This window comes from Leptodactylus fuscus, chromosome 4 (assembly GCF_031893055.1).
Source record: "Leptodactylus fuscus isolate aLepFus1 chromosome 4, aLepFus1.hap2, whole genome shotgun sequence".
Lineage (NCBI taxonomy): Eukaryota > Metazoa > Chordata > Amphibia > Anura > Leptodactylidae > Leptodactylus > Leptodactylus fuscus.
The window spans coordinates 197,966,143-197,992,367 of record NC_134268.1 but is presented as its reverse complement, the minus strand read 5'-3'; the positions used below and the strand labels follow the sequence as shown (position 1 = coordinate 197,992,367).

Below are 26,225 nucleotides of genomic sequence, written 5' to 3'. Positions count from 1 at the left end.
CTTTTATTACAGAGTTGGCTGGAACGAACCGGAAACACAAACCTTGTCAGAATCGTGGTTTATCATTTTGACATCGAGTAGGGATTTGATGGTCTTGGTCAGCTCCTTCTCATTCATCTGAGTGCTGTCTTGTAGTTCCTTATAGGTGACTGACTCACTGTTATTGAAGGCAAGCAGGACGGCCATTTGGTACGTAGTGACCATAGCTACGTAGGGTTTAGACAAGTAGTTCATTTTTACTTCACCTGTCCAAAAAGATAAATGTCTATGAAATGTACAATTACAGATCTGAATACATCCCCACAGGACACGCTGAACCTGCCCTGTGATACTTCACTGGAGTCTCACAATGATAAACACTATTGAAAAACTGATTCTGCTAACAGCGACGTTGCGTAAGTCCCAGCATGACGACAACATCTCCTCTATCTCGCTGTTCCATATACACAAACTGAAGCACGACAGTCAGGGGGTCTGCTGGCAATGCGGAATAGAGCTTCGTGCGTAGCTATCGATCCCATCAAAACAACGAAAACCAAGACGGAACACGATGGACCAGACCTTGATATACAATGTGTAATGGATCCAGTATTTCACCGTAGTTTGATGTAAACAAAAACTAAACGAATCTGCCACTGATTTGGAGGTGGAATCCGCACCCAAATCCACAGCAAATTCCTCTGTGTGAACTTACCTTAAAAATCAAAAATACTATGCATGTTAAGTATGAACTTTACGTATAAAAAAACCCCAATTATCCTACTTACAATAAACAGGCTCACATGTAGTATTTCATTGCTTTAGTATTAAATGTGCCTTGTGTTCATAAATCACAAAATAATATGGAAGACAGTTCTAAGAACATAGAGCCTGAAAACTAATGCAATCACAGGCAGTGACACAGTGCCAGGTGTAAATCCCCCGAATCTGCTGTGGATTGGATACAGCACTCTGATTGGCTGAGCAGACCCAGGCAGAGTTTGACAGGTAGGTGGTGGTGGCTGTGAGCAGCCATGCCCTGACAGGAATTATAGATGCAAGGTGGACAAAGAGCTCAAAAAGAGATTCACAGCAAAAATCGAAATAATGGGGGCACTCACCCAAGGCGTCATTAAAACTTTTCAGGTTTTTTTCCACTTCATTAAAAGCAACAGCGGGAGAAAGGCATGCAGAGATGAAAAACAGCAGCGATGATCGTTTCGCACCTCTCAGGTGCTTTTTCAAGCTTAGTTCATACTAAGCTTTGAAAAAGCACCTGAGAGGTGCGAAACTATCATCGCTGCTGTTGCTTTTAATGAAGTGGAATAAAGCCTGAAAAGTTCTAATGACGCCTTGGGTGAGTGCCCCCATTATTTCTATGTTTGCTCTGTGCTATTTATCTGGGTGTGAGCACCACCCAAATTAAGCTTGGTTACAACCGACCACATGGTATATATATTTTTTCCTCCTGACATGCCTCCCGCTATATAGTGTTTTTTTGCAGTGCCACCTCTACTGTTTTAGAATGTTTTGTAACCAATAGAGATTCCCAACACCCATACACCTCCCATAGCTGTTCCTCCCAACTTCCCCACACACATGGACCCTCAGCTTGGCCCAGCCTATGTGTGTTATGGATAGGGAAAGGGGAGTAAGCCACTGCCAGACACCTGAGAAGAAAAGGATTGAAGCTGAAATTCAACATGCCTGATCCTTCCTTACCCCACCAACCACCACCTGTTGAATCTGGACACAGCCATACACCGTAGATAGTTGATGGTCGTGACAAAATTTGGCCAATGTTAATTTAAGGGTCCATTCACACAGAGGAAAATGGTGAGGAATTTGGTGTGGAATTTGAGCGATGAAAAAAAAGCCTCCCATTGAAGTCAATGGGAGGCTTTTTTTGCAGCGCTGAAATTCCACACCGAATTACTCACTATTTTCCTCTGTGTGAATGGACCCTAAGGTGTATGGACACTTTAAGGTCTTTCTTACTAAAATCAGGCTTCCACACTACACAGTAACCATGTCTTACCTGTACACAAATAATGCAGCCATGTTAGCTTTCTGCCACTGAAATGCTGATTGTAAAATAACTCAAACTGGAAAAAAGCAGAATATAGTAGTAAAGATACATGCACTGCGCGACACAAAGGCCTGCGATTTGTAAAGTACTGCGGAATATGTTTACACTATTAAAATGTATTATTATTCATCAAGCATTATACCTACAAGTCCTTCAGATGCTTAGTGCTAAGCTATGATGGGAAAAACCTAGGGTCATATGCTCTTTAATGTGCTACACTATCAATTACTACAGTTCGGCAAGGTGGTTTCTGATCAATAAACAGTTCACGAAACCACAACTTGCTACGTGTGAATCCAGCCCAAGTTAATAAAGCCGATGAGACAACAGTACTCCATATATAACCCACGACATTAGATAGAGGAGCGGCTAAAGGGGTAGCTCCATTCTATAATGTTGTGGCCCATTACTAGGACGTGCTACAACATTTCCATTGCTGGGGGTACAACCTCTGGAACTCTCATGATCCCTAAAAACACCTATCTGATTTTTTTCCGCCATCTTCAAGACCCTTTTAGTTACGGCTGAGTATTGGAATCAGAACTTACCATCTGAACACTCTTTTCCAGTTCCTGAGGGATGGCAAATGTGGAGGATGGGGCCTGAGTCAATGGCCATGCACCAGCCTGAAACATATATACATACAAATATACAGTATTACTGTCATATCTATTACATGTATGGTTAGAGGAGGCCATACTCCTTCAATAGTTATTATCCAAGCACTCCTTCGCCCGACAGACAGTTCTCTTGACACAGGAAAGCTTGAGTCGGATAAGCATGCACATGTTCTCAGTGGGGAGAGGGGAATAAACTTCTATACCCGGACATAAACTACTGGGGGAGAAGCGAGACACCCCCGTACACTAGAGACCGTCAGCTGGTCCTGCTGAAACTGGTGGATTGGTCACCGTATCCTATTATTTAGGGGAGGGGGACTACAGTATACACTATAGGCATAGGGCAGTTGTAGTAAAGTATAGCAGTAGTTACACACTATATTGACATGGCGTACATTTACTATTACCCTGTACAATGGCCGTATTGGCTTTGGCAGTGCAGGAAGGACTGGAAGAGAGCTATAAAACTCCTACCCCTTGCTAATGATACAGAGGACATGAACGCTGCAACAGGAATTTTTTCCAGGCACAAAAAAACCATTATGGAGAAAGTACAAGCAGCGTCATCCCATCAATAATTCAGCGGTGAGTCGCTTCCCTCCAAGTGCTCCAGTTCCAGTACGAGGGCAGTGATGTAAGCGGCTCATCTCTATACCCGCGGTGCACCGCAACTTATTCAGCAGGGATAGGAAGCGGCAAGGTGACATTTATTTGACATTGAAAATTGAGAGCCCGACAGCAGAGAACTGCACGCCATGCTGTAAGGGGATCGATCGAGCTATACGTGTTTGTGTGGTCGTGGATTAAAACTTACATCGTGATAAGTCATTATTAAAATTTCTTATAAAATTGGCAGAAGCCTAATGGGTTTTTTTTTGCCTTTTTCTGGATCAACACTGTAGGGTTATAGGTTGGACTGGATGGATTGGAATTTTGATCTACTATGTAACTAAGTATTGGCAGGAGTCAGACTATTATTAGGCTGAGGGGTCAGAGTGAAAATTGCAGGATGCGATACTACTTCTTTTTAATGCAAGACAGTGACATGGAAGAAAAATTAAAAAAAAAAAAAAAAAAAAAAAAAAAAAATATAGTATTCGATTGAATACCTTGCTCCCATAGGAATGCATGTAAGCGGCCGAACACCAAGGGGTTAAGCGCAGTGAATATTTGCGCTTGGTGTTCAGCCACTTACTATTCGCTCAACTCTAGTCATTTTATGGTGATCGATTTCCTTTAACCTATGCCCCTCTGGTCTCTTCAAATCACTATACTACATACACTGAAAATGAATGGAGAAGAGAGAACACAAAATTAAAAAAAAATTAAAAAAAATAAAAAAACAATGGAAATTGCTTTTCCATTTTGCTACTTTTGGACTGAATATCAGCATCCCAGAACCAAGGAAGATTTTGCGTATTCTTTTTCATATACACACCAGTACTGTGTAGCCTTCAGAGTTACAATTGCAAAGTGTGAACAGGAGCTTTGTCGAACATGCCAGCTAATAATAGCCATAATACGCACTAACAATGTTCATCAGAGGCTTGGTAGAGGGAAAAATGTTTCCAACACCGGTTGTCTACATCTGATAAGGTCAGGACATTGTCTGGAGGAGTATACTGGTGATGACAGGTAAGCATTGCTCAGATGTCGACAATACCAGTGCGGCTGCATGTCATCATAGATGTCTAAACAGTGTACTCGACTATAACCTGGTGACCCGGTCACTGCATCACAACTATGTCATTGGATAGGGTTATGGCATCAATACAAATATTATGTAAAAGTCCATTTAGGCAACGAAAAGGCCAGTGAAGGCACCACTCCATTGACCGAAATGGAAAAATCCCTTTAAGCTGACAAAACCAGCTTAAAGGGATTGTTTACAGAACGAATCCCAGATCTAACCATCAAAACACATGCAGTTCTTGCTTCCATATTTTACCAGGAACATCACGGTCATATCATATCAGCATATTATCCAGATAGAATGAATGAGAGCTCACCTGTAATACATATATCTGAAAGCTGATGCCCAGATCTACAACGGTGTCTTGATTTCGGATAAAGTTGTTAAACTTGTTATTAAGATCAGCGCTTACACTCATATCCGTATACATTCGATGCAGTTTGCTGGTGAATTCATACCCACAGGCTTGCTGTAATATAGTATACAATATAGGTTATGCCAAGAACTGACCTGGTAATAATAATCAGTATTCACATCAAACCATTTTTCCTTCATTTCTTATTTTTGGAAATTTTACACCATAAAAACAACATAAAAAAAAATACATAAAAGGGGCCCAGTCCATAGGGACAGAAGCCAGGGAATGGCCAAAGTGCTAGTTAACAATTACAAGTCTCCATACACATGACGGTGTGTGCACATGAGATGGGTGACAAGTTTATCACAGAAGGCGGTTGGTTGACATCCAACCGAATTGTGTGATGCAGTCACATCTATTTCCGGATCCAACATGGAGGATTATAGAGCAGGTTCTGTTCTGTGTTGGATCCGGAATCACCATAGACATGAATGTATTATGGGACGCACTCAGATGACGTCACCTGCACTCCGTCAACTCCGATGCACACTCATTCACGTACAACGACCCCAAGATTTGTTCTTTATTATTATTTTACAATGACATGTATCTATTCCACACCACACACTGGATACTCTCTGGTATTGGACGGATATGAATATGATATGAGAAAGCGTGTCCAGTCCATACAGGTATCTAGAAGCAAAATCTGCTATGTAATGTATTTAGAAAAACAATTATTGTACAATATTATTAGTTTTCTATATGATTTCAGGTACACTTGTAACCATGTATAACTTTCACCAGCTTATGTGTACTTGCAGATATCTCAGAACGCCCCTGTCCTGACTTACGCTATGCATTCATCTGGAAGGCGGACTTGTATTTAGTACATAGGAATCCGCGTCTCAAATACTTGTAATTGTCACAATATTGGATGTATTATAGATTTCCATGTCAATTCTAACCGTACTAATACAGGATACACATGCGCGGACAGTTTACAGCATCCATCACATGCTTTCTATCCTTTTCATTTGCAGCAGGACAAACACCACCTGCCTACAAAGCAAATACAGAGTCCCTGTGACTGCAGTGAATTATATGGCGTTAGCAAGTCACAGGTTTTTACGCTCCTTCTTTGTTCCCATGTTCCGGTTGGTTGCATTGTCTGAGTGATAAGTATCTGTTTAAGCCCAAAGTTAACTGCAAATCTTCTGCTAAAAAAACAAGGTCACCAAAAAGAAAAAGAATTTGAGAGTTTTTTTGGGTCTTGAACTATGTGCCAGGTCAGTGTCAGACAGGTGTATTGTCCCTCCCAGTCTGATACTGCCCATAGACACACAAGTGCACGCTGTGCGGTTATATTCCTGGGGCAACCACCTGTATCGTGCACGCTTTCCATTACATAGACTAGGACGTGCGCCTGATATTTAATTGCCTTGGTAATGCCAATGTCCGGTCTGCATTTACATGGCTGCACATCAGATTGGGTGGTAGAGCATATCTATTTAATATATGTGTGTATAGCTTAATGCAGAGGTACAAATCCTTTGCATACAGCTATTACTGCATATTGCTTACAGATTGTTTTTTTTTCCAAGGGCTTGTTCATTTTCCGTGCCCCTTGTTCTCTCCGGCAGACCATGAAACGTAACCTTACCTTTAATTTATTGATCATAGTTTCTTCAGAGTCCATTGACATTGATAAGCCGTGAATTAGTCGTTTTGCCAACATTCTAGCGTAGAACTAAAAAAGGTAACAGACAAGAGATAGATTATTACACGGCACAGGAAGCCGGTCAGCATTACACAATGTAGGAGATAAAACATATCTTAGTAACCAGAATGTAATGTACTGATACACCGTGTATGGGCGGCCGGGCATGAAATTCCAGAACAAGTCATCGCTGTATAACCCAGGGTAAGAGGATACAAGTATACAAGACATATCCCAGTCTATACAAATAATCTCTCCACCAGAAGGAAAAGTCAGTCTCTCTAGTGCCACCTACAGGCAGCTATCTTATTAGTCAATTGCCACCTATTATAGAGACAGGATAGGTCTCTGGTATGACTGAGATTTCTAGTAATAGATATATATTTCTGGTCTCATAGGTTAACAATGGGTTGGATGCTGATTTACAGGGTAGCTACCTATAGGTGGCACTACAGTGAGTTTTATTATTTCTGAAGAGGAGGTTATTTGCATATTTTTACCCAGGCAACATTGCCTGAACTAGATGTACATTGAGAACTAATACCTACCAAGAACTGGATCCTATTATAAGTAGGACACGTTTGTATGGCTAGCAGTAGTCCAACATCAATTTGCAAGGCTCTTGGTGATAGCAATACATGATGTAAAGAAAGCCATATGGGGTAATACTAAAGGTCAGGGCATTTTTGGGACAATATGTGATCAGTGGGGTCAGAGACCTGAGACCTCTGCTGATCTACTATTGTGGGGATCACAAGCACCATGGTCTTTTCCTTGTGCTGATGACATCATGAAGATTAGTCACATGATACAGCATTAGCTAAGTCCCAGTCAAGTGAACAGGGCTGAGCTGCAATACCAAGTACATCCACTGCGTGATGTACGATGCTGAGGCTACTTCCTGCTGCTGATCAGCGAGAGCCCCAGGTGTCAGACCCCCAACTCCAACTTGAAATAGCATCAACAACTCCAACTTTATATCGTACTACTACTGTATAATCTAGTTTAGGAAGTGTACAGCTTACGCTAGGGTCACACTACTGTTCAGTTCTCCGTTGTTTGGATCCGCATGGGGATCCAGTTTGCTTTTAAAAGAGATTACCCGAAAACACCTGAACTGACAGCGGCTCTAATAGCGATCTATGATGCTGTGAGTTTCAGCCCAATGGCATCGAGTATAGGACAGTAGAGCTGTGGTTTGGCTGGAACTCACTGCATCAGAGAGAGATAAATACAGAAGATTCAGTTCAGCTGAGCTATGGACCATACACACACACACACACACACACACACACACACACACACACACAGGTAGTCCTCTGGTTACGATGGTCTTGGGTTACGACTAGAGATGAGCTAAAAAGTAAAGCTCCCTCGTAACAGAAAACTGCCAGCACTCCTGACTAGCAAGGACGAGCCTGCGGCAAATCAACGCTGGTTCTGCAGTAGGCTCATCCTTGCTAGTCGGAAGAGAGCTGGCAGCTTGCTGTTATGAGTGAGCTTACTTTTCTCATAGGAATGAATTGACCAGCGTTGATTGGCCAGTGTACAGCATTCGGCCAATCAACACTGGTTCTGCCGGAGGCTCATATGTGAGGAGGCGGAGTCTAAGATTGGACCACAGCAGTCTCCATTGTGACAGTTTCAAAAACAAGAAAAAGAAAAGTCCAATATTGCTCACCCTTTCCAAATGAACAAGGTGCACCATCCAATGCCTCCGGGACTGAGGACCAAGGTAATTCCTGTAACTTGTAATATATAATAGAAGGATCTGCAACACTTGTCCGGTAAATTTTAAAATCCAATGATTTTATTCATGTATTTTTCTTAAAAAATCCACAATAAACACTCCATAAAGATAGGAAAAAACACACAAAGGATAGTCGGACAGGACAATATAAAAACCGCTGTCAGTAACGCATAACTGTGGCTGACGCGTTTCGGGACCGACTTGGTCCCTTAATCATAGCTCTTGTATGTATTTGCTAATATATGTAAATATATATATTTACGAGACAAGTGTTGCAGATCCTTCTATTATATATTACAAGTCTCCATTGTGGTCCGATATTAGACTCCGCCTCCTGGCCAGCGTTGATTGGCCGAATGCTTTACACTGGCCAATCAATGCTGGCCAATGCACTCGTAAGAGAAAAAGTCAGCTCCCGCATAAACGCAAGCTGCCAGATCTCCCTGTACAGTATGTGACTTAGTATACAGCGGCTCGGAACCGAGGAAGACTGTACTGTACTGTATATGGCACAGTCTTCCTCGGTTCCAAGCCGCTGCACACTAAATCACGTTGATCCGTTCCTACGCAGCGTTGTGTGGTAGATTTCCGACTAACGTCGAAATTCGGTTTACGACGCTGCACAAGAACGGATCAATGTCGTAAGTCGAGGACTAGCTGTAATATATATATATATATATATATATATATATATATATATATACACACACACACACACACACACATATGGAATATAAAATCATCTTCCACACGAAACATAAAGATGGCTGATGAAAGTAAGCAGACCATATCTCAGATACAAGACATACCTTCTGGAACACGTCTTTATCATCTATGTACTTGAATACAGTAATAAAACTGGTGAGCTTGTCTTCCACCTCATTCTCAGTCATTCCCTTGGCTGATTTTTTCAGCATGTTATCACAGTATTTGGCCAGCTGTGTGGATGACGGAGAGATGGATGACACAAGACATTACACAAGTCTCACAGATTACAGCTATTCTGACTGCTGGGAAAATAAAGCTTTCCTCTAACTTTCTGGTTATTCTCAGTTTAAGACAATCTGTAATTTGCTCGATATTTGGAGCTGCATATATTGTATATTAGAGAATTGGTGACCCCTTATCCATTACCTAAATCATAAGCTATGTATACAGTGTATAAGCTATAACGCCAAGATCAAGACACTCGGATCTATTTAGCAGGAGGAAAGGAGGATTGGGCATGTTGGATTTCAGCATGCCTGATCTTTTGTTGTCTTTGGGGATAACTCTCCTCTAGAGGCTGCAGACAATGATTTATTGACTTCTCTCCATTGAAAAAACAAGTACACTTCGCCGACAACTAAATTTGTGGGAATCTACTGAAAATCTGATATCTGTGGTGGTCATATACATAATATGATTGGCATGTGCTACTGAAATAAAGCAGGTTGTACACATTAAGGGTGCATTCACACTACGCATACGGCAGCTTATTCTGAATGTAAAACACGTTCAGAATCAGCGGTGTATAAAGCAGTTCCATTAATTTCTATGGGAGCGGGGATACGAGCGCTCCCCATAGAAATGAATGGGCTGCATCTTTCTCTACGAGCGCTCCCATTGAAGTGAATGGGAAGTGCTCGCGTGTACGGCAAGCTCTGCTCATGCCAAGCCGTACACACCAGCACTTCCCATTCACTTCAAATGGGAGCGCTCGTGGTGAAAAAAGCAGCCCATTCATTTCTATGGGGAGCGCTCGTATGCCGGCTCCCATAGAAATTAATGGAACTGCTTTATACGCCGCTTATTCTGAACGTGTTTTACGTTCAGAATAAGCTGCCGTATACGTAGTGTGAATGCACCCTAAAGGTGTTTGGCCGACAGCGATCACCTCAAGTATAGGCTAGCGTGGCCGAGCATGAATATGTTCCACACCTATGGCCCTGGCCTACATCCCCAAGAATAAAAGGAACGGGCACCTGAAACCTATCCTGACATCTACCATAGTATAGGTTTGGTCAGTCCCGCCAAAACTAAAGGGCCCAAGCTGACCTACACCTAATACCATCAGCTTCTGCTGTATTTGCCCATGATCTGTAGCTACAGTAAACCTCTAATGGACATGTTAAAATGGTTCTGCATAACTTACAGATCGGTGAAGGCCCAATTGCTGAGACAACCATCGATCAGGAGAACGGGTGTCTTTTATACCTCATTCAGAATAAAGCAGTGCTCAGCGGTTCAACCCCAACCAATCTACACGTTATCCCCTATACTTTGCAGGAAATAACTTGCTTAGATGGGAAAATCCCTTTAAGGAAGTCCCTAAAGCTTTTAGATCGTGGTGACACAGCTATTCCTCCCAACTCTCCCATATACAGGCACACTTGGTTCAGCCTGAATAGGCAGACGGGAATAAAAGGATTGGGTCCTTGTGGGATATCCCAATACAAGTTAAATGCTTGAGAGGTTTGACCAGCTCCCCTTAATGGGGTTGTCTTTGTGGCCTATATGGACAGCCATGTTTCCATAATGTACTATTTAACGTGAAGCTAAAGTCACAGCATTGCTTGGGAAAAGTGGACTCACCAATTCAGGTGCTTTGCAGACGGATTTGGGCTCTCTATAGTTGACAACACAGGTAAGAGCCTGTATAGGGGGAAAGAAAAAAAAAAAAGCAAAATGGTGAAGCCAAATCATTGCAGGACTATTTAGGTACCATGTGACACAATCAATGAAACCTGATAAACTAAAGCTAAAAAGACTCCTAAAATACATCAGCTCATGGCTCAGTCATCAGTACCTGGACTGAGCCTTATGTTACAGAGGTCTGTACTGCTGCCACCATCAGGCAAAACACTGCAACTGCACTTTTTGAAATAATAATAAAAAAAAAAATAAAAAAAATCCACCTAAAGCCTCCATGCGAACAGAGCGCCAAGTCGCTTACGTGACCGTCACTCACATCTATGGGGCTGTAGGTGCTGCTATAGACTACAGTCGCAGCCCCAAAGCAGTGAATAGAGACCCGGCCATGCAAGCAACATGGTGTTCTATTCACAAGGAGGATTTAATTCAGTGCCCCTTTCTCCTCATCACTGGCGGAACCTGGCGGTGAGACCCCCAGCTATCCAAACGATGGGGGAATAAAGTGTCCTTAAAGGGATTCTGTCACCAAGGAGAAGCATATTAGACCATTAATACAGTGCGATAGGTCAGGCTCATCTGAATATAAAGCTTCCACACCCCATGAAAATTGGCGCCTCCTTTACCGAGATATTAATTTATTTCATGATATGCACTTGAGTAATATGGAGCACTGAGGACGGCTCCGTTGCTCCAAACTGTTATGCCCCATAGTGCTCTCATATGCCCTCCTGTTCTCTCCACGCAAAAACAGGGAGAACATACAAACTCCTTGCAGATGTTGTTCCTGGCGGGATTCGAACCCAGGACTCCAGCGCTGCAAGGCTCCCTTTTTTTAAGCAACAGAGTTATGCCAAAATCTCGTCTGGCTCTGTGTTCCTGTATTTGCAATGTCGTATTAGAGCAGTGAGGGGGCGTAACATTCTGGAGTAACTTGTTCTCCCTGCGCGCTCCCGACTGCTCATTTGCATATTGCAAAAATACTTTAATATCTCAACAATGGGAGACAAATTTTCATGAGAGGAAGAGGTGGTACATTCAGGTGAGGACGACCTATCTGTGTTGCTGGTTTAATAGACTTCATTCTGATGACTCCCTTTAACAGCACAATCCCTTTAAGACACGCCACGAAACCTGAAGAGCTTTTCCCTTTCAATATATTCTACGGTAGAAACCATTTTCTTCATTTAATTCACATTATACCAACAAATAATTAGTAAGAATGAAATGGGAATGAAGGACAAGTAAATTAACCAGGGAAATGATGACTAAAGAGAAATAAAACGTATTAGCGAATTATTAGCGACCACAATACTTATTATTGTGCCAAGAGCTAGGACAGTCAAACACTAATTTATTAAAATGGCAATTTAAGTAATGACCGCGCTATTACTATGCAGAATAATAGAGCTGTGAAAACGCCTGCGATCACTTTACTCCGTATACCTAGTGGTGAGTGTAATACATGGGCATCACATGGGCTACACAAAGGCTGGAGCACTAGCCTGCGACATAAGACAAGGCCAGGTGCACATCTGTATCAAAGTGTCTGGTGGAGACTCTCTGTCGCTAAATCCTAAGAAAATCAGTGGACAAAAATAGGCCTGCATTGGGGACTTGTTCTTGTGCCTTGTTCAGTTTCAAAATGACTGACACCCAAAGGACCCCATTATAGTCAGTGGGGTCCATTGGGCTGTTTTAGTGGTCCGCCTCTATGTTGTCCAGGTCCCATGACAAAGAGCGATGCAACCTAGTCTAATCTGCTGGATGACATACACTCACTGGTTAAAAAACAAACAAAAAAAACAACCCAGACACAAATGGTGGATCGCTGCAATCTCAGAATGCAGTTATGGCTTAGACAGATATGTAAATGACTATAGGTATAGTCTGATAAGACGCTGGGCCTTGCCAGAAGAAGGAGTAAAATTACTTTCCCTGCTGTCCTATAAAAAGACATTCAGAGGCTACTTTTGGGTAGTGTACATCTGGGTGAGAGATTGTTGACTACTAAACATGGTAGAAGAAGCTCCTACAGTACAGGCCCCTTGTCTATCATCCTGCCACAAGGGGCGCCTTCATTACACACCCCAGTTTATGCCTGGTCCATTTCAAGGCACGTGGCAGAAGGAAATTTGGTATCCAACCAATGACAACCAGTCACTGTCACTGTTGTTTGCAGTAGTGTTGTGAACGAGAAACCTGGACTGCAACCCTATTGTCTTTAGTGACAAATCTAGGTTCTGTTTGGGATCGGGTAACTGTCGGATTTAAGCATGGAGGCTTTGGCGTAAGAGTCTCAGATCTGTCTTTGATGTGGAGTGACACATTGCCCCATTTATCTGAAAAGTCGTTGAAGATGACAGTCAGACACCCCTAGTGATTTAGTCAATCACCCATACAAGAGACAATAAGAGCTCATTGATATGTGCAGGACATCATGCCACATATATTGTTTCTTATGACAGGGCTTCCAACTGGGATTTTTCAGCAGGATAATGCTCACCCACACCTAGCAAGAGTTTCCCAGGAATGTCTCCGCCAAATTACACCACTTCCTTGGCCTGCCGGGTCACAGATTTCCCACCAATCGTGCATTTATGGGAACTGGGAGGCTAACTTTGTCAATCAATGAAAGTGCAATATCTACAGGCCCAGCTGCAACATCTTTGGTATACAGAACCTATACATCTTCATGCCCAACTGTATCCCATCTTGTATCCAGGTTAGGGGAGTCCAACAGGGTACTAGAAACTTCTTCCACTTTAATATAGTCATCACTTACATAGAACATCATTACATTCACACACAGAAAGTTTCGTTAAAACAACTCCTTGGTACATTATTTTTTGGTCAATGAGTGTTGTGCTGCATACAAACTCCTGATGCAGTTACACTGCTGCACTATGAAGCTCAATGTGAACTAAAGTGAATATGCCTTAGGACACGTCTTCATTGTGGTACAACCATCTAGTTGTGGCGTTACGTACCTTGTCTAGTGCACTCATAAAATGTTGATCTCCATTTAAAACTGTGTTGACAAGCTGAACAAATTTACCGTGGACCTCTAAGACAGATTCCACAAATTGGGTTGGCATCTTGAAACACAAAAGACAAAAGAGACAAAAATCAAACACATTTTACGTAAAAGAACAATTTTTTTTACAAATCGATGAAATACTCAAAAGCTTTTTTTTTTTTTTTTTTAAAAAGGTAGATTATAAGCCCCATATCGGGATCACAATGTACATTTTTCCTATCAATATGTCTTTGTAGAATGGGAGGAAATCCACGCAAACCCGGGGAGAACAAACAAACTCCTTGCAGATGTTGTTCCTGGCGGGATTCGAACCCAGGACTCCAGCGCTGCAAGGCTACAGTGCTAACCACTGAGACATTGCGTTGCCCCTCAAAAGCATTGTTTTTAACATAAAAACTTGATTTCAACTCCACGTCATTTTCAGATTTCCTTTAAAGGGGTTTTCCAGCCTCAAACTAATTTTTCATACTGATGAACTATCTATGATCTGTGTGGTCTGACACCAGGACCAGCCACCTGTAGGCTGATCTGAGCTGGGTTCAGTCAGACCCTGAAAGATCACATACTGATGGTCTACCCTGTGGATGGGTCAGTATGAAAATATCAGTTTGGGGTCCCATTAAGTGTGTCCTATTGTTTTTGTCTAAAGCTCCAATGCACATGTGTGTATTCATGGTTACACACAACAAAAACCCTGTGTAGTCGGATTCTGTAGACCTACTCCCTCCCATATTACATAAACAGTCGCTAAAGGCTTTAACGTGACTTTTTATCCCATTGAGTTATCATGGTGCAGTAAGTTATAAGATTGAAGAATCATACTACACAGGGTCGGTCTCTAGTCTATTAGTATCCGCATTAGCAAATCCAGCCAGTTTCCGTCCCCTGTCCAGTTGCGCCGGATTGTCTAAAGCAGAGACAGAGGGCGCAGGTGTGAACCCGCCCTAAATAGTGTGTATTCATATGGTAACTATAGGTATGCTATTTCTACATATGGTCACTGCCGTGAGAGTAAGATTAGGACACCGAGGAAGTGAAAGGATGCAGAGCGCACTAGATCTAATTCTATTATAAGAGCAGACGTAGCCCATACATGTCTTATACATGTGATTTCCGTCCCCTTAGGACCTATAAAGCAACACAGCAAACCACACGGGGGCTGAGCTACATTTATTTTGCATGCCAAAGTCTTAACAACATGGAACCCGTCTACGCGCTTCGGAAATACTCACATTTTCCTGAGAAAGATTACTAACAGCTCTAAGGCCCTCATCGTGGATATGGTTTTGTAATTCCTGAATCATGTGAGGTAAACCATTAGATACAGCACGAAGAAGGGTGTACATATTGGCCATGTCTGGAAAAAAAAGAGACAAAAGATCGGTAACTTTAATTAGGGTTTTTTTTTTTTTTTTTTTTTTTTTTTTATTATTTAACCCCTGACAACCCATGATAAAAACATACATCCGAGCAGAGGTTTGGTCCACTACACAATGTAAGTTTTTGTCATGGCAATCTTCTCTCAGATCAGAAGCTGGAGTTTACACAACTGGGCTCCTGCGGCGAATCTGATCCTGGCAATTTAACCCTTTGGATGCTGCGGTCAATACGCAATCACACTAATGTCTGAAAAAGTATGAAAAGTTCGGCACGATAACTCGCGGCAGAATCAGCGCTGATAAGACTCCCTTTGACATCAATGGGTTCCGTGCGTTAAACAGAACCTATTGAAGTCAATGGGGGTGTTCATATCATCACTGATTCTGCTGCGGGTTATCGTGGCAGAATCAGCGCCACTCTACTCCGTGTGAATGCCCCCTTACAGGAGGAATGCAGCCTTTTAACCAGAACGGCAAGACTCTAGGACCCAGCAGACCTTATAGTTACCGGCCCACTAGTGATCTTGTGACCACTGGATCAGAAGAGAAACACAACATGGCGTCTCCCATAGCAGTGCACATAGTGCTCATTCAGTGCGGTGTATACAGTGATCAGGAAGGCTGGGTTGGTAATAAACTGCCCCTGCCTTTTCTATAGAAGCCCTTGGTATATCCTTTCAGAATTAAGAGTGGATCACTCGGACGTATATAGTCTATGGCTGGTCCAGAACTGGTTAAACCTGCAGGTAAAATCCACTGCATGTGAATTAACCCCAACAGCACGATTAATATAAGGACTTACCGCTTCTCCTTTCTTGCCTAATGATATTGTGACATTCTGCATGTAAGAACTGCAAGTGGTCGGCGACCATTCTCTGTTGGCATTCATGGATCACTTTAGTATAGGAACTGGGGTGTAAATACTTTCTACATCGAATCTCTTCATCTTTTAATCTACCTAAAATCTGAACAGACAGAAAAGGAAAACCTCAGAAGTGAAAGATCCAGTTCACATTTTGCATTGTGACTAACAGCTTCAGCCTGACACAGAAAACCTGCAATATGAATCACATAGGCAGAGACCTCAAAGGAAAGCCAAACATGGCGAAATGCAAAACTATAGAGAGAGCGGCCATGTTATTCTTGGTACACATTTCCCTATGGTGTTTATAAGTCTCAATTCACATGAACATGAAAAACGCCTGTCACACAGTTGTGCTAAAATCAGTGCAAGTCTATGGACCTATACATATGACCGTGTTTTTTTTTTTTTAAACAGACCATGTGTTAAAAAAAAGAGAACATGTCCTATTTTTTGTCCGTTTTCACAGATTGCTCAGTGGACTGAAGTGTATAAGGATTAGGGTTGAGCCGATCTTGAAATTTCAGGATAGTTTTTAAAATCCGATTTCCGATCATTTTCCATTCGAACCCGATCCCGTTGCAAGTCAATAGGATTTTTTTCAATAATTGAAGATCAAATTTTCAAAACATTCAACAAAACAATCTTATTCACTACACAGCATGGAGTCTAAAAATTCAATGCTTTAATTGTTAGACTCCACGCTGTGTAGTGATTAAAAAAAAATCCTCTGGCTACTTATTCCCCCCTGGTGTCCACTTACCTGCACAGAAGCGCTGCCGCTGGTCCGGTCCCTGCTGTTCTTGCTCCTCTTCTCGCCACACTGCCCCCGCCTCCCAGCTTAGTGTCAAAGACCTAGGAAGAAGGCGGGGTTTGTGGCTTAGGAGAGTGTGGTTAGGGAGATGTGAGTGCATCACTCATCTCTCCCCTCCCAGTACCCGCCCACACTCTCCTAAGCCACAAGCCCCACCTTCTTCCTAGATCTGTAACACTAACCTGGGAGGCGGGGGCAGCGAGGTGAAAAGAGGACCGAGAACAGCGGGGACCGGACCAGCGATCTGTACAGGTAAGAGTTAGCTACTAGAGATGTTAGCTAGTCTCCCAATAGAATGAATGAACACAGGGAGTTAAGCGGCCGGACGCCGGCACAGGCTGTGTGCTGGCTGCATCCATTCATTCCTATGGGACCTAGCTAACATTGTTAGCTTTTCCCACAATGTTTGGCCAGTAGCAAAGCATTGTGGGAAATAACCTCCGACCTCGATCTCGCCTAAAAAGATCCCGATCGCTCAACCTTAATAAGGATCCATGAACCCATCTCCATCAACCTTCCCGGCAAACCTGAAAGATGCAGGTCCCGCTTCTGTTAATGTAATGTGCATGGTGACAGTCAGACACTCTCCATCCTGCATGACCCTTGGGACCATTAAATCTTTTTGGATATTTTTCTAGCAAAATTGTGTTTATGTCACCATTAAGGCTGGTCTTACACGACCGTAATGTAAGTCCACAAATGGTCCGCAATTGAGGGTTTTCAATTGTGGACACATTATATTCAATACGGCCTCTTACACCACTGCAACCGTGGTGCACAATTTATAGGACATGTCCATAATGCCTGTGAATTGTGGCTCTGCACAGACTCGCCCATAGAACTCTATGGGCGTGTACGGAAGGACACTGACATCTGCAGAGCCTATGTTGCCGATCAGCAACTAGTGTTTCTGATCAGCAACTTGCAGACTGTACATTCAATACGTTCATGTAAGACCAGCCTAAACAATTTACACATGTGATATTATCTACTTTATTTGTTGTCTTATTTGTCATTGCTTAGATAGCACCAAATGTTAATGGTAATAATACAAGTCTATTAGTAAGACCTACTTTTTCCATATATTGTGAGCAGTTTGACTCTTGTAATAAATTTGAAGCTTCTTGCTTGTAATACTCCCCTGTTTCAGCCAGAAAAGGCCACTCAAAAATTTCATGATAAAACTGAAAAACAGAAAATATCGCGTAGAATGAGACAAACCATAAACTGGAGGAAATGAGGCGAAACACAGACAAAAGTCACAACCACCCACAAGTACCTTTAAGGGAAATTTTTTCTTATACTGTTCAACATGAACAAAGGAGTTGATAACCCCGTGGATTACTTTTTGATTTGGGTCTTCCCCACATCGATCACTGAAAAAGTAAAAAGACAACTTGTGAATATTTTTGCAAAGCACAAAAAAACGCACATTTTGTATATGGTTTTAATACTGGAGTCCAAGGGTGACAGAAGACACTATGGGGGCAGTAAATTACCACATTTTACGTATATGATAAACACCCCATGCAATGTGTTCTGTAAAGAGGTCACAGCGCCTACCTCTTCAACCGGCTGATGTGTGGGGGTCCTGGGTGACCCTCGCTGAGCACATGCTAATAACATGTGATCACATGCTAAGGAAAGTTCGCCTGCGGCAGTGGATGACTTAATTTTGGTGAGACGACAAGAACGCTCTCTCTCTATTCACAGATGTGATGATATCACTTTGTATAACAGCGGCAGACATCTGGATATCTACATTACATTTACACGAAAGCTGTACAGTGACTCTCTTCAACTTTTTAATGTCAGTCCCAATAAAAACTCCAATCTGGGGCCAAAATGTGTGACTGTTACATTTATAACTCCATTATTCTGTGTCATAAATTCCTGCAGGACCAGAGGTTAATGGAGCGCTCACAGACACTATAATATTCTGTGCGCCATCACGTCAGAGAACCATTAAAAACGATGATAAAAAATAGCCAGTGGAGAGCAGATAGGACCTCCGGCCATAAACATCTCCATAGCAAAGAGCGAGATCCAGGCAGCGAAAGTAGAACACCTGCAGAAGACAGAGAAAGGAAGGGGAAAGCGGCGAGCCCCGGACCTGTATGGGTCGCTTCCAAGACTTTTGGCTTAAACCAACATCCTCATTTTAAAAAAAAAAATAATAATACATCACACAACTTTGTTCATATCATGCGATGTTGTGTGTGTGTATCCATGTGTTTTTTTTCCTAGTGTCCCTTGATTTATATTAAAGGGGCTATCCAAATTCTAATAATGATAAATACTATCAATATTAGATTTGCAGGGGCCTTTGAAACAGCAGTGCAGTACCTACACTCGCCACTAGTTTGAACAGCGTGGCTCACGGAATGTAAAAATGACTGAGAGCCACGCTGTTTCTGTACAGCACATCTGCGGTGGATCTGGGTGTCGGACTCCCACAGATCTAAAATAAAGAATTGCAAAAATGAGAGGAAGCAAAAAAAATAAAAAAATAAAAATAAAATAATAATAATAATTAATTATTGCACTGCACACCATATGGATCGTCTGTTTGGGAAGAGATCACTGTTGGATTTCAACATGCCCAATCCTTTTGTTCTTAGGTGAGATAAGTTGGTAACAGGGGTGTCAGGGCCAAGCAAGCACGTGTATGAAGGGCTAGCCGTCAGATGAAGAAGCATTAGGCTGACTGTTCAACACCTTCACCTACCTCTTAATCTCTTTGAGGAGCATTCTAAGGAGCGTGTCCTGCAGTGGTTCAATCATCAGCTTCCTCCACATATCAAGTGCTAACTGTAATATACAGAGGATGGTATTAAACAGATTCATCCAGCTAGATGCAATAGGTGAATGGAATCAGCAGTAGCTGGAGGTTAAGGGGATGTTCACACAGTGGAAGTTGGAGCCGATCTTGAGGGAAATTCCACCTCAAAATCAGTGCTAAATTCCGCAGATTGGATTCTGCCTCCCATTGCAATGATAGCTGAACCAAACTTACAGCACATCTGTTGTCCCATATTTATAGCATCGTTGGTGTACGTGACCACGGACTGGCAGCTGGGTCAGACCCCACACCGTCACAGATCACCATCATGCAGCAAGTCCAGGAGGTTTGTCAAATGCATGTGAATTTTGAAGGACCAGGGTTTTTAATTTTACCACCCATGGCCCCCCGGGGTTTTCCCCATCTACCCTGGACCCGTCAGTAAGCCCAAATTAGCTAATGTCACGTCTAAGAGTTACATATCCGCATTTTGTTCAGTCCTCGTTTTGGGATATCTATTACAATACTCACTTCACCTATCTCCATCAGCGGCTCGTTCATATCCACGCCGCCATAACCGTACTGCAGATCAGCTTCAGTCAGCTTGTTCTTTTTTATGAACTGTGTGTTGAGATACCTGTGGGGGGTAAAGCATTATCACTGTGACTCTGTGCGGCCCTGCAACTCCTGACCACATGGGCACATATAAGTGAAAAGACCTAGGGAAAGGATGACACTACCAAATGCTATTTGTTGTAGACCGGTCTTGTAAAAAGTCACTGGGTATACGGTGCATTTCTACATGGTCCTTGTACAATATGAATTTTGGAAAACTGGATTATGAGAGCTACAGAAACCTACAGTCATTTACAATATCTTTTTAAAGGGGTTATTCCACAATAAGCATTTACCATCTATCCATTACATAGGTGAGCAATGTTTGATTGCTCGGGCTGGATGACTGGGATCCCAGGGTTCGCTTTGTAAATGTAAAAGGTAGTGCACATGTAGTACCACCGCTCCACTAACTTCTATGGGACTGACAGAGATGGTGCTCAGCTATAGTCCCACGTGTGTACTACTACTCTAATCACAAAGCAGACTCAGGGACCCTGTTGTAGTGATTACTAGGAGTCCCATTGGATAAACTCCCAAACAATTATCACCTATGGGTGGATATCCCTTAGCATAAAAAGACATTAATACTGAGGTCCTATCCTTAGAATAGGCCATCACTATCAGATTAATGGGAGTCAGTCACCTGCCCCACTTGTCTGATATAGATGAGCTATACTCTGGATAGGCCATCAATATGAAACCCTTTAAGCTAAGTTATCGAATCAGAATCCATTCTTTACCTATATAGACAGTCCATATAGTCGGCTCCTCTACTGTATTCCTCCCAGGACCGGTGATACACCACCAGGACTTGTTCTGCTGACGCCAAAACTTTCTGTGAAATACAAAGTAAGTTAATAGTTTTATTAGTGTATGAGATGTAAATCTACGAGACCAGAGGATGGTCTTACTCAATGAGTGTGCATACTGGGGCGGCTACAGGAATAGAAGCAAACACATTATCTGTTACCTAAGTTTGCTAAAGAGAATCAGTATAGCAACTTTGTGGTGCTGTGTATATATATATATATATATATATATATATATATATATATATATATATATATATATATATATATATATATAGTCACACAACCGAGTGCAGCCTATGAGGAACGCCATCCGGCTGACAGTACAACGCTATGGAAGAGTACTGGAAGTACTGTAGCGATGACAGTAGGCCCACCTTTTTCTAAGTGCGGAGATATTGGCACCGATATTTCCAGGGGAAAAGGTTGTAACACTGCTGAAGACTGAGAGGAAAGGAGGGCTTAGGGAATGGCTTCCAACCTTGGTAATGCAACAGCAGAATATGGCCAGCTCAGATGGCAGCCCAAGATGTGCTAAATGTATTAAGAGCCTCTTAATAGATTTGTCACATCTTATTCCCTCGCCAAATATTGAGTAGACAGAGAACCCAAAGAGACAAATGCCTAGTCATGTGACTACACAAAGAGAATTGACACAATAGTCATAGTAGGAGAATGAAAACCTCTTACCGCATGCAACTGTAAAACATGGTTTTCTAGGAAGGTTTTTGTTTCGGAGTACAGTCTTTCTCCAAGAGGTTCTGGATAGGCAACGCAGAGTGCATAAATATCGCTGCAGAGATGTTAAGGAAACCAAGTCCAGCTTTGACATACAGTATTACATAAAAAATACTTCCCAAATGGAAATCAAACCTGACATGAAAGGAATGCCGGGGCTGGGGGATGGACTGGTCATGTACTATTTTTGTTAGACAATTCAGTCCCCAAAAAACAGCTGCGGAGCTGTCTGGAATCCTCTGCCCCTATGTGACCTGGTTGTGTCAGTGAGAAGAAGTGGGTTAAGTATGTGCTGAAGGTTAGGGAGTCTGACAGTATGGAGTCTACACCCGCTGCCGTCTTTCGGAGGGACTAGCAATGAGCTGCCATTAATTCCTCTCACAGCCATTCCAGCATGCCTACAGGCTCAGCAACTACAGATCTGCCAGTCTCAAAATAGTGCACGCTGGCAAGATGCTCGAGATCAAAGCAGACTTGGAAGAAAGCGACTTGTGCAGCTCTTGGCAACCAATTCCCGAGCTCCGCTTCCATAATGAGGATGCCCACAGATACACGGGATCATTCATCATCTACTATTAAATAGGCTCGGAGCTTCAGGCGGCCTCAAACAGCAGAGTACTGGAGCAGGGAGACTGCTGTGCTATAACAGGTGCTGGCAGCCGACTGACAGGAGCCGGCAGGGCTGACACACCAAGCCCAGCACTTGTTGACAACCTAGCTGCAAGAGGCCGTGCCAAGCTGTGCGGTGACAGAAGAAATATCTACAGAAAAGCCTGTATAATCCATATGTAGAGGCCATGCCAACCATTTATCATCTATTTTCCATCCCCTGTTTAGCTGTACACGTATGAACTTGAACATATTTGCTACTGCCTTAAAGTGGCTCTATCAGCAAAATCATGCTGATAGAGCCCCACATATGCGTGAATAGCCTTTAAAAAGGCTATTCAGGCACCATAGATGTTATATTAAACTACCCCCCCGTTTTAAAATAAAACCCTAAAACAGAATGTGATAAACTTGCCCATCGTGCACGGTGGGCGGGCATTCAGGGTCCGCCGTCTTCTTCATTCACGCCTCCTCTTCCTGCGATGTCCTCGGGTCCCGTCCTGATCCGGCGCTCGCGAACTGACATTGCTAAAAAAAAATGGCCTGGGCGCATGCGCAGTAGCATGCTGCTTCTACTACGGCTACTGCGCATGCGCCCAGGCCATTTTTTTTTAGCAATGTCAGTTCGCGAGCGCTGGGGAGGGGGGGGGTGTAGTTAAATATAACTTTAGCAGTGCCTGAATAGCCTTTTTAAAGGCTATTCACGCATATGTGGGGCTCAATCAGCATGATTTTGCTGATAGAGCTCCTAAATGTCATCCAATGACATACATGATTTGATCGGCGCCGTCACCCTGAACATTTTGGTGTTTTGCTGATCTAAATCCATTCAGCTATTCCAAAGATATAAGCCCCTTTAGTTTTGATGCAGATTAGGGTATAGTAGACAAGTTAGCGGTAACTACATACAGAGTTACCGCCCACTTAGCTAGTCAATCTTAATCTTGCATTAATGCTAACAGGGCTTATATCTTTGGAATAGCCGACCGGATTTGGATTAAGAAAACACCAAAGTGCTCAAGGTGGTATTGCCAATCAGATGGTGTTCAGTACTGAGTTCCTTTCTGTGCACCAGACCCTTCTTCATACCCGAGTGCTGTATCATTATAAGGCTCTATTCAGATCGTTTTTTTGTTTACATCCATTTAACGGACGCAAACGGATGGCCATCCGATCCATAGATATCAATGTTAAAAAACAAAAAACTGAGCAAGAGCAACATATCGTTTTTGTATCATTTATTTCTATGGAAACGGATGGCCATCGGTTTGCATCTATTTTTACATCCGTTAAACAGACCTCAATAAAATGAATATCCAGACCTAACTATCATTCACCTTTTATATTAATCCAAAATTTAGTGGCCAGAATTATTATTATTATTATTATTTTTAATACAAAAGCTCCAAATCTTATGTTCAGGAGCTCAGTTTCTAAAAAAAAATATACAGTCCAAAAAGTTATTCATATATGGAAAACCGATCTCAGTATGAAAAAATAATGTGGGGCCAGAAAATCCCCTTTCACTACATTATCATGGAAATATGTTATTGAAACTTCTGCAACAAGCCTGCTGTGTGTGACCATAGCCTCTTTGAAAACAAATAAAAAACAAAAAAAAAAAAAACACACCCTTGAAAAACGGTTATCGAATAATAAAGGTTAGGCTCACGGCCAATGTTAGAAAGATCTTTTTATTACTTTTCTATGTTATGTTGATGGGATCGCCTAATGAATGACTATAGAGGTATTTAGGACAATATCGCCTGTGCCAGGACTCCCCACCACTTTGGGGATCTGCCTAGAACAAACAGCGCGAGCAGAACACACACACACCGCCAGAGGCCGCGTTCTGTAATCCAAATCTATTTGGCACCTGGCCAATATCTACAAGAGAGATGACGTAACTCCATGACCTTACAAGTATCCCATCCCCATGTACTCCATTACCAATATGCTTACAGTGACTAGCCAACATCTAATACCACGCAGAAACGAAACTCTCTGCAGACCTTTGTAAATTTAACCCCTTTGGAACCAGCCTTTTTTAGACTTAAGAATAATCACTTCTTAGTTTCAATGTTTTTAACTTTTCTTTTAGCTGTATAAGGAGTTGTTTTTGCAGGACAAGTTAGATTTTTCAATGCTGCTAATTCTTTCTGCCATTCTATTGCAGTTCAGCTTTCATTCAAGGGAATGGGAGTAGAGCTGCAATGGCATAGCACAGCCACTAGGGCACGGGGCAGTCTGCTTCTGGATCTGTACACTATCCAGGTATCAGCTGATCGGTGAGGGTTCTGGGTGTCAGACCTCAATAATCTGGATGACTTCTCAGATATAGGCAATTGAATTAGTCTGCCTACACTTTGAGGCTGCTGGGGTTCCTACATGCTTCCACTTTACAATAATACCAAACCGATCACTGAATTTTTTTTTTATTTTTATTTTTTAACTGTAGTTTGTGAGCCCCATATAGGGATCACAATGTACTTTTTTTTTTTTTTTTTTTTTCTTTTTTTGACTTTGTAGAATTGGAGGAAATGCACACAAACACTGGGAGAACATACAAACTCCTTGCAGATGTTGTTTCTGGTGGGATTCGAACCCACGACTCCAGCGCTGCAAGGCTACAGTGCTAACCACTGAGCCACCATGTTGCCCCCGATCACTGAATTTCTAGGAGAGAAGAAGTTTCACAACAGTGATATATTATAATAGCATGCTGGGATTCAGTGAGCAATTTAGAATGACCCATTCTTTCACAGATGTTTGCAAGGCCTCCTGCACACGGGAGAAAGAAGTCTGATCCGTATATAAATCGGATTTCCTGGTCCAAACCCTTTCTGGAGACCCAGACTCCAAGCATCATTCTTATGTATAATGCTGGGAGCCACTGCTGCCTGTACAGTATACAGTATGGGGCAGGGAGGCAAAGACTTACAGCATCTTAGATGACTATGAGGTTTCCAATCCGGGTCGAGGGATTCCACTTGAAATCAGATTTTTCAGACCATACTGCCCTAGGTACATATTACCTGCATGACTCGGAACTGGATTTTAACATTGAGACTGAATGACACCTAATTCAATGTTTAAGAGTGGTGTCCTCATACGTTTCTCCTTAGGCTTCATTTACACAATGTGCTTCAGAATTTTTTACCAATGCATTTATAAACCTAATGTGAACCACGTACTGTATTTACAAAGCAGGCACCTATTCATACAATCACGTTCCGGCTGCGATACACGGTCCATGTGCTTGCTGCAATTCCTAGATTGGCCATGGACGTGTGAAGGGATCTCACTGCATCACTGACAGATCAGTACAGTACAGAACACACGTCAGCCCATTACTGTAATGCTTCAGCGATTTGGGACATTACCGCAGACGTGTGAAAGGACCTCACTGTGTCGTAGTAAGTTATGATGCAGAGAGATCAGTCACATGTCATGTGGAAATAAACCCGTTTACAGTGGCATTGCCGCTCTGTTGTTCTGGTCCATCAGAGGGCCAGAACAACGGAGGAGCTGAACGCTAAAATAGCAATAACATACAGAGACTATCAGACTTACATGGACTGGAACGGGGGCTGTCGTTTTAAAACTGAAACTAGTGGAGATAAATGTCCTCCGTGCAGAACCTTTTCCTCCACAGATTATCAGGTGGACATCGCAACGGAGTCTCCAACAGCGGTTAGAGAAGGTACGATTCAGTAGAATTGGACTACGTGTAA

At 42.5% G+C, this 26,225-nt stretch overlaps 1 protein-coding gene across 1 annotated transcript in view; it reads right to left on the bottom strand.

The window, feature by feature from the left end:
- CUL2 (cullin 2) overlaps positions 1–26,225 on the bottom strand; it is a 53,103-nt gene that overhangs the window by 13,688 nt on the left and 13,190 nt on the right. Inside the window, exons 3-18 of the mRNA XM_075271618.1 lie at positions 21,835–21,937; positions 21,076–21,170; positions 20,249–20,354; positions 19,664–19,746; positions 18,215–18,311; positions 18,009–18,119; positions 16,062–16,224; positions 15,113–15,237; positions 13,831–13,938; positions 10,784–10,843; positions 9,019–9,147; positions 6,403–6,489; positions 4,698–4,850; positions 2,617–2,694; positions 2,018–2,084; positions 43–245 (exon numbers count right to left, since the gene is read on the bottom strand). Of these exons, the coding sequence (XP_075127719.1) occupies positions 43–245; positions 2,018–2,084; positions 2,617–2,694; positions 4,698–4,850; positions 6,403–6,489; positions 9,019–9,147; positions 10,784–10,843; positions 13,831–13,938; positions 15,113–15,237; positions 16,062–16,224; positions 18,009–18,119; positions 18,215–18,311; positions 19,664–19,746; positions 20,249–20,354; positions 21,076–21,170; positions 21,835–21,937 (1,768 nt within the window). The remainder of the gene's footprint in view (positions 1–42; positions 246–2,017; positions 2,085–2,616; positions 2,695–4,697; positions 4,851–6,402; positions 6,490–9,018; positions 9,148–10,783; positions 10,844–13,830; positions 13,939–15,112; positions 15,238–16,061; positions 16,225–18,008; positions 18,120–18,214; positions 18,312–19,663; positions 19,747–20,248; positions 20,355–21,075; positions 21,171–21,834; positions 21,938–26,225) is intronic.